Source organism: Lygodium microphyllum, chromosome 4 (assembly GCF_053477565.2).
Source record: "Lygodium microphyllum isolate KBCC chromosome 4, Lygodium_microphyllum_v1.1.10, whole genome shotgun sequence".
Taxonomy (NCBI): domain Eukaryota; kingdom Viridiplantae; phylum Streptophyta; class Polypodiopsida; order Schizaeales; family Lygodiaceae; genus Lygodium; species Lygodium microphyllum.
In genome coordinates, this window is record NC_141138.1 from 181267624 (window position 1) to 181277444 (window position 9821).

The 9821-nt window shown below is 43.0% G+C and overlaps 1 protein-coding gene across 1 annotated transcript; it reads right to left on the bottom strand.

Annotated features, from left to right (window-relative positions):
- Positions 1–647: 647 nt before the first annotated feature.
- On the bottom strand, positions 648–1989 carry LOC148037973 (uncharacterized). The gene is made up of 2 exons (XM_087677005.1): positions 1783–1989; positions 648–1066 (listed from the first exon to the last, which is right to left on the bottom strand). Exons 1-2 carry the CDS (start codon positions 1925–1927, stop codon positions 801–803), a joined length of 411 nt encoding a protein of 136 aa, XP_087533131.1. The 5' UTR covers positions 1928–1989; the 3' UTR covers positions 648–800.
- Positions 1990–9821: the final 7832 nt, after the last annotated feature.

A 9821-nucleotide genomic window follows, 5' to 3' on the forward strand; every position in this document is an offset into this window, starting at 1 on the left:
ATAAGGATGTCCTAATATTAGTAGTGAAACAGATTAGTGATATCTCAAGAAAAGTTCTATATTCTTTGGTTAGTAGAGGGAGTGAGATCAATGTGCATGTGTACATGCCGTGGAGGGTGGGAATGTGAATTAAACCAGGCATATGCTTATGTATATTTGAGTTCGTATGCTTCAGAGGCCTTACACTAGGGATTGGTGATCAGGTTGCTCACCTCCCTTGAACACCTTAAAAAAAATCTGATGCCTTTTTTTATGCTCATGAACACCTCGAACAAAAACTTGGTGCTCACCCCTATTAGCAAGTTTTGAGGCACATTCCTTACATCAACCTTGCATATGAGCTAATTAAGCATTAAAGTGTTTAGGATGTTTTAGACATGTGAAGTGCAATTTCTACCCTGCAGCTATTAGAGAACCTATGCACTAATAGGGGTGTGTGTGTGTGTGTGTGTGTGTGTGTGTGTGTGTGTGTTGGGAGGACTAGATTCATGGAAAACCTTAGGAATAGAGGGCTTGTAAAGACAACACTCCATTTGAAGATTTCTTAATTGAGCTACCCTTCATGCTTCACCTTAATATAGTATATGCCTTCTGACATTATTAGCAACTATGACATGATGCCATTGTGTCAATTCGGTGCTCACACATTTTTCATGATGCTCATAACAAGAGTAAGTGAAAGTTCATATGGCTAAAGAGCCTTCATTTACATAAGCTTAAATAGTAAGAATAACTTGGCAAAGAAGATAGACATATAGACAACGGTATCATGGTGCAACAATAGTGCATTAAGGCAAGTCTCATGGCTTAGGAGGATATGGATACTTCTCTTTGGGGAAAGGGAATTTGAATTTGGGGAATTGGAATTTGGGGAATTTGAATTTAGGGAGTTTGTAAACAGGTGGTTTCTCCATGGGTGGTTTCTCCATGGGCGGTTTCTCCATAGGCGGTTTCTCCATGGGCGGTTTCTCCATAGGCGGTTTCTTCATAGGCGGTTTCTCCATAGGCGGTTTCTTCATAGGCGGTTTCTCCATAGGCGGTTTGTAGAAGTAAGTGGCTTGAGCATCTGCATTTACCCCATACCAAGTGATGTTCGTTTGAAATCAGCAAGCAAAAGGAGGACCTCATTGTAATAACAACTCTTAATCACATCTTTGAACCACCCAAACACTACCGGATAACTATTCCATAACTAATTTACCCGATACCAATTAATCCTTCGCTTAAATCATCAAAAGGGGCACCACATAACTGACTTAGGTTTGCTTTATATTATCTAAATGACCGTGTAGGCTTCATCCGAATCTCTGTGCTCCGAAGGGCAAGCCATACAAGATGTGAAACTTGACATCGCATACGTCATGCAGCACTTATCCAGGCTGCCAACGGGCATGCCGCTCGTTGGTACATTTGTCATTAACGTCATTGCCAGTTGATGTTGAGGCTCTTTGCCGTCAAAGCTAGAGCCTAGGATATGAACAAGATTGCACTTGTTCTTGTTAGTCGAAGATAGAATATGAGCCACATATTCGCATCGTTTGAGTGCGGAATTCGTCGGTCGGAAGCAGACGACGATTGCAAGCTGCGTGTGAAGTACGACGTAGCATAGAAAACATGCATGGTGGCACAAGGGATAGCGAAGTGCATTACGAGAATCCAGCGAGAATCAAAGATACTATCAATTAATATGGAGAAGGCCATTGATGAAGCATATAGAGCTATGGAGACCAACAGGAGAGCAGAGCTGAGAGGATGTACGAGTGAGCTGTGATAGTTAGTTACCTTTGTGTTGCAGGGCCTCAGAGACCTGCTGCTTGTACTCGCGCGCTGCTGCAGACCCGACCAAGCAGAGGATCATGAAGAGGGCCAGCAAGCCTATGCCTAGCCACGGCGCCGGTCGACTGCTGCAGCTGTACCTGCCAGCCATACCTAATTACTCTTGTTCCTGATTCTCTGATCTCTTTCTCTGCCTCTCGGCAACCCTCCTCTCGCCCCGCCGTTTTATATTGGGCCTCCATGGGATGATCTTATCGTGTCTGTGTACTACGCCTCTGTGTGTGTGTGTGTGTGTGTGTGTGCGCGCGTGTGGACCAGGGTGTGTCCATGTCTAGCTAGCTGTTCAGCCACCGTCTTTAATTGCGATGGGCCAGCCATAATTCCTTCCCCAGTCCTCCCATCAGCCTCTTTGTAACTCTCTCTTCATCTGCGTTTTGAGAAAACTACTAGCATGGAGGTGCCCAAGGGCTGTCATGATCACATCCATGTTGCCCACGGAGTGGTTGTTGGCGTACCAGCTTACCAAGGGCACATGCCACAGTGCTTCTCCTAAAAGCTACGTGCTTGCTTCCTTACGAGGACAAATTGTCAATGGCAATTGTCCAGCTCCGTTAGTTGAGCAAATTTATGATGTGCACATGGAGAGCATTTTCAAGAAACCTTGAACGTTCGTAGCCTGTAGGTGTTTTCCATGGCTCTCATCAATGCCATTTCCGATTCTTTATCACTTTTAAACCTTGCCTCGAAACTTTGGAGGCTTTTTTCTCAAACCTTTACAAGTTCACTCAAACGGTAAACCTTGGTCCTTGGTGTTTCATGAACGCTAGATGATGCCAACGTGAACATGCTTCATCTTAACCTTTCCTATAGTGGTATTGAATCCAATGTTTCTTAACTTGCAATATATTCATGGCAAATTAAAAGCATGAAGTAAAGGCTTTGTTGTTAATAAGCAGTAATAATACCAGACCTTTGCAAGGTGCATTTGTAATATGTTCATAATTGAGCTCCACAATTCACACTTAAAAAAGTAGAAACAAGAGACGCAAGATTACAAAATCACATTCTCTCTCACACACAACCGTGAGCACTCTAATGTATTATCCACTATAACTATGTTGTGAAGCTCATGATCATGTGGATACCCAAAATTCTAGCAGTATCCTTAGATCTAGACCTTGCACAATTAGTTCTCTATTAGGACATCATTAGGCACTAATGTCTCTTCCGTACACTTCATTTTTTTAATCATTTTTCACTTGCCTTCCTTGGAGCCCTAAAATCTTTTACTCTCTCTCCTCTTTATTCTCACCCTTCATCTACTCACCCACTCTTATCCTTTCCTAAATTTTCTTCTCTTATTTTATCTCATCTACCTTCTTTAGAGTTCTTCAATTATCTAGATCCTCGTTCTCTTATATTCTTTCTTACATCGTCCCTTCACCTACTCTCTCCTTTCTTTCTTTTTTTCCTTTTCATCTACCATTCTTTTGGGATTTGAGGGAGAGCTTTTGTGGGACCCTTCTAAGAGAAAGAGGGAGTGATTCTTTACTATATTAAGGTTTTGTGAAACCTTAGATAGCTGAAAAAGCAAAATCAATAACATGTGATCAAGAGTGGATCTAGTCCAAAGAGAGGCTCCAATATGAAAGGTGACCTCCTATGGAGTCAAAACATCGTAAGGTCTATCTCAATAGGCAACCATCCGCATCAATCATGGCTATCTCAATACCAATCCACCTAGCAGATTCCACATCTATGTCCACATTAGCTCAACTAGCTCAACATAGAAAACAACAATTCCATGCACACATCAAGGGTCCCCTTAGGCGATTAGCGCACATCACTGATATTTTTGTGATATGTAAGTTTTTTAACTTAGAAGATTTCTATTAAGGTTAATAAACTTAATAATACTTAAGTCTCCATTCACACCATTAAAGGCTCTAGCCCTTGACCATATTGAAGTCCCTCTTAGTGCCTATTCACACAAGAAGAAGCATTATTTGCACGAGCACTTATTTATGCCTGCTTTATTTTATCAACAAGCATGTATTGAAAGAGCACAATATTTTGGCCCCAAAAGGCACATCTTGAGGATCACAACAACAACTCAAACCCAATGCTTGATGTGTATTCCATGAGGATATCATTCTATTTCCATATTGTAAAGCATGGGAGGGCTCCCAATACTATTATTGGCCATCAAGAGAACCAATACACAAGATGTTGAATCTACATCATCTCAAATATCCTTATTCAACAAAGAAGTTCTTCATTCACAAACTACTCTCACCAAGATCAACATACTTTATTATTATATGCTCAACTTCTCTCTTCTATTGAGAGTCACAATATGTGCTTACCATTGAGCATAATTAACTGTGTGTGACCTCTCGCTAGGAGAATTCGAAGATCATGAATTAAAAATCATTTTATAATGACTAGGTTTTTTTCCCTTATGTATCTCCTCAAATATTTCCTATATTCCTGGACTTGTTATGTAAGTTCTACATGTTTTTTTCCCTTGCAATATTTGCCCTCTACATGTTTTATTATCCTAGACACCATATAAGTTGTAGATGACTTGAGCAATCTTGGACTTGTTAAGGTAAGTTCTAGATGTCTTGTCATCTATCATTTTAGAGTGAGTACCACCTATCCCATTTATCCCTCTATCCTATCTAAGGAATCTATTCTATTTATCCTACTTATCTTGTCTATCTTATCTTTTTCCTATTGTTCGAGCTAGGGAGGGTGTTGAAATATGCATCTCTAAGAAGTCATATGAATCCTCCTCTATTTGGTAGAAAAAAGGGAGATGTATTTGGACCCATTTGAGAGAAGTAGTTGGATCCATGTGACTCTAACATCATAATGACGTAATCAAGAAACTTGCCTAATCCTATGTAAGAAGCACATTCTCAGTGTACCAAAAAACTCTATGATGTATTAACATGAATACAAATCTACTTTGCTTCTAGCTTGTCTATCATACTTTCTTTTATTCATCTCCACATACGCATCCTCTTTCTCACACAACCATGAGCACTTTAAGGTATCACCATAAGAGCACTTTAAGGTATCATCCACCATACCTATGTTGTGAAGCTCATGATCATGTGGATACTAAATTTTCAAACACTACAAGATATAGGCCTTATACTGACGTTTAAAGCGACGAAAATACAAACAACAAAATTTTCCCCCGTCATCGCAAAAAACGTCATTATTAACGACGCCATAGAAACGTCGGTATTGGCGTCGCTATCAGCGTCGCAAATGCAACACTGATAGCGACGGTTTGCGACACGCATAGCGACGCCAATAGCGATGCGAGCAGTAAAATTTGCGATGCTAATAGCGACGGTAACAGGGATTAAAAAAATTTGTGGTAGGGCAGCACATATAGCACTGTGTGCTTTATGAGAGCCATACAAAATAGTTTCTGCACTACTGTGTACAATGCGCTTACAAACAAAAAGAATGTATACTAAAATCATAAAACTGATACATGAAATAAATACATGATTGCATAAAAAGTGATTGGTACAATCATGACAGGATATCACTAATACATAGAAAATGTCTACATAGATCAGGCGACTCAAAAATAAAGGTGTGTGAGCTCCGGGGATCCAAGGGCGAGCTACAAATCCTCGTCCCCTAAAAGCTCGTCCCGTCGCAAAGGAGCATCGAACAGACTCTGCAGAAAAAGAAACAACACATCAATCCACCATACAATAATGCATTCAAATATCTCATGGTAACTACGGACAAGAAAGATGAGCGACTTACAGGACCGCCACGTCTATACAATCGGTCGATCAATGCAGTGAGACCGTGCCTCTCTGCATATCGAGTCTCAAGGCCAGTCGGATTGCGATTTGTAATGGAGTGCTGCAAAGAAAACAAAATGCTAACTATTAGAAACATGATTGTCAGTATAAAGAATATTTTAAAAAAACAAATAAGAAAAACAAAAGAAAAACTTACAAAGTCCTCCAAATATGTCCTATGGCCACCACTCCCAAGATGATGGACCACTCCAGCCTCGAGTCGTGCCCTCGCCGCCTCGCGCAGCTGACTCCAATGTCTTACAAGTTGTCGACTTTGGTGCAATGGATCTCACAGAAAGAGATTAAGACGTCCTCTATTGAATCCGCGAGGCGGGGAGCAGTGGAGACGGTCTGTCTCTTTGAGAAATACCTGCCCACCAGCATGCTTACGATACAAATCCACCTTCTTGTGCATCTTGTGGACGAAGTGGAGATTGCTGGACCTGTCCATACGCGATGGATATTCTTCCTGGAGTGCTTCATGAAAAACCTGAAAGGCTTTGTGCGACAACAAGCTCGGCCAAAAGGTAGCATGGCCGAAGGTTGGTTGGTGTCTGAGGCGCTAGTGCATATGTCACAATGGCTACCAACGGTGGAACCAGACAATGAAATGCTATGGTCACTGAAGGACGATGATAGACTGACTGGAGATGTGGTGGTTGGAAATGGGGTAGAAAAATGAATGGATGCCTCAATGGAAGAGAAGGTGAATCGCTTTTGTATATTGCACCATGCCTCCATGGAGACGTGACTCGCTAAGTACTAGATTGCAAGGCAAGATCGAGAGGAAGCGCGAGCTGAATTTTGACATAGTATGCATCATCGACCGATTCGATATCCTGAAGGCATAAAGGAGATGCCGCGATGGTTGCATGGAGCCTTGACCACAACATCTCGCAAAGGGACAGAGGTCTCAATGGAGGAGTGGGAATTCTCGAGGGGATGTAGTCCAAAGGTGATGAGGGGTTTAGAATATGTCGTATCTAAATTTTATATGCGACATCTAATTTGAGTGTTTCAATGTACAGTACAAAATATATAGTGCAGCATGGTCACGCGGACGGCATTTTCATGTGGAGCGTATTGACAAAATGTGCTCCACAATGGACTGTGGTATCATGGCAAGGTTCGAGCAAGAGAGCCGGCGACGAGCAACGGATCCAAACACGGTTGTGGATGAGATGGAGTATTTTGGGAACTTGCAAAGTATTATTACAGTGGATTACCGTAGCTTCTCCATGATACTATTCGATGTGCAGTGGTTCAAAGTGGTACTTAAAAGAGCTGAGCAACAGTTCGGCAAGGTCTATCTGGATTTCTCGAAATAGATTTCGAAAAAAAATGGACGGATTTGCGCGACACCTTTGTATTGCCGGCCCATTGTGAACAGGTGCATGAAGTCATTTGCTTGCTAATTATATTACGACATGGTTTATGTCACAATGGTTTGAACTCTCTTGTACATGTTTGTAAACAGGAAATCTTCTATCCAAACCCCCGACAACCTTGATGGTGGTATGTTATACCTTCAACTCCCCGAAGTGCGAGAGTATATGATCAAAGCGATGTTCCGAGCATAGATGAAGATAATATGCAAAAAGAGGGGTCGATATTGCAAGGGGTGGAGGCCGTCAAAAGCTTGGAGGAAATACAGGAGTCTAAGAATTTTTTGAGAACGAGACGGACTCATTCTTTTGTGGTGACATGTCTATCGACCTTTCAGTGTATGCGGAGTTGTGTCAGGAGATTAACATGGGACCATAGGATGCTTCATACTTGGAGCATCCGCTTACTCAATTCGTTGACCAATCTCTTATAAAGGTACATAAGATATGCATTTTAAGTGAGATTTTTTTTAAATGATTTATATTACTGTGCTTTGTATGATTTAAATTGATTATTCTAACATCATTTTTTATCTGTGCAAGTGACATTTTCAGGATGAGTCGAGGGATGAGTGATGAGGAGTTACAGGATATCGTCACACGCATGTCTCCAGACTAGATCGCCAGATTCAGAGAGATGGCATACCAGGAGCTGTCTCGTTCTTCGTCAAGGTGCTCTACTAGATCTACTTCAGTGCGATCGGATGCTTCAGCTTCGAGCAGACGATCTCGACGCTCACGACTAGGGCCGGAGAGAGGGAGTGCATCGGGATCAGGGGGATGCTGTTGTGGAGACACGGATGTGGTGTCTCTGTCTCGTCATTCAGCTGGAGCTGCGTCACCTTCAAGATTTGTCACACCTGTGGGGACGTCTACTCCAGTTACTCCGGCTTTTGCACAACCTTCAGCAGGTGGCACCCCTTTGGATGCCACTCCAAGAGAGATTACCCCCGTCGGTACACTGGAGGCAGAGGAGTCTCCTGGATATGCCCAGGAGCGTGGACGCAGATGGGAGAGGACCCATCTTAGACAGACTCCTAGGGGTTATGGATATCTGGTCGATAGTAGGTTATGAGCCATCATCATGAATGATGAGGGGAGGAGGGTGATGGCTCGCATGAGAGAGTTGTGCCAACAAGTTTTCCAGCATAACGTCTTGGATCATTGGAAGAACATACCGGAGGGGAGCAAGGACTACATAGTAACATCCTTGCACGAGGAGTTTCCGGTGCCAGCCGCAATAGATAGATTCTCTACGGACTGTGGATGATGGATTGCCTGCGTGCATACATGTCACATAGACGATTCGACACATGCAAGGCAATCAAGAGTGGGGCTGCAAAGCCCGAGCGGTTAGATGCAAACGAATGGCGCCAATTGAGGGAGGAGGCTATAGATTCACGACTTTTTAAAAGGCGCCAGAGCATAACTTGTGGATTTTTGATAATTTTTCAGAATGCCGTGCGGGTTGTCAAGAGTTGCCAATCAATGCGGGATGTCAAGCCGGATACGCAGAAATTTAGAGTACTCGAATGGGAGCCAGGACAAGGAAATGGCCACAAAAGGGGCAAGATATGAAAAGGTGGACATTCCAAATAGCAAAATGCCCATGCTAATTACAATCCATTCGTAGCACAAACCTGACATATCTTATACTAATCATTGGATTTTAGCCCCGACAATTGGTCATCTTTAGAAAATGCGGACCTAAGAGAACGCATCATACCTGTCGGAGTGCGGATAGACTTGATTACTTGCTTCACAATGCACTCTTCTTTAGTGGACAAAACCCAAGGAGTGCGAGGAAGCTACAGTGACCATCAGCACTCGACTGCGGCCAAAGCGCCTCCATCTTACCTACCTCCTTCAAATCCATTGGTGCCTCTATAGTGTCTCTCTTTCCTGTGATGTGGTCCCATAGCAAGCTGCCCACATTCTTGAAAATATGCATGGGATCCAACAAGTGGTTGACCTGTAAGTGGGTCCAATATGGAAACTCGTAGAAAACTGAGAACCGTCGCATTCCATTTGGATGTGATTCCGCGTTAACCATTTTCAACTCGTACTAACTTGCGGTGTTCATACGTGTTGGAGGTCGTCCAAGGAAACCTTCCCTGAGTTCATAATCCTCCGGCAAGAAAGTAGTGTGTCCTTGATATACCATCTTCTTCATGGTTCGTGACCTTCGGGAGTCTAGCTGTGGCCCGCACAATGGACATGCATGATAACTTGAGGTAACCAGACCTGTTCCAACACCACGACCTAGTGAATACTTGATTGAATGAGATAAAATATAGATATTACCAGCAAGACTAGAGGCCTGCTCACCTGAGCACTCTCCCAATCTCGGAAAGTCATGCATTGTCCACATGAGAATGGCTCGAATATTGGCTGACCGCCGACCATTGCGCCTGCTCATATCTTGCACAGTGACTCCCTCCTCCCACAAAATCTTAAGCTCATCGACTAATGGACGAAGATACATGTCCATATTTTTTACTTTGTAGCGACCTAGGACGAGCAATCTAAGGATGAGATGTCCTTTCTTCATAGAAAGCCATGGAGGGATGTTGTAGTCGACAAGGACTATAGGCCACACATTGTAAGAAGTTGAGCGCAGACCAAATGGGTTCACGCCATCCATTGAAAGATCGAGCCGAAGATTCCTTGGCTCTCGCACAAAGCCTGGAATGGTAGAGTCAATGTGGCTCCATGCGCGTGAATCTGCTGATATTCGTTGAACTCCATCCATGGACCTATTCTGCACATGCCACGTTGTCAAGCTCGCCATGCCGGACGTACGAAACATGTGGTTTATGCG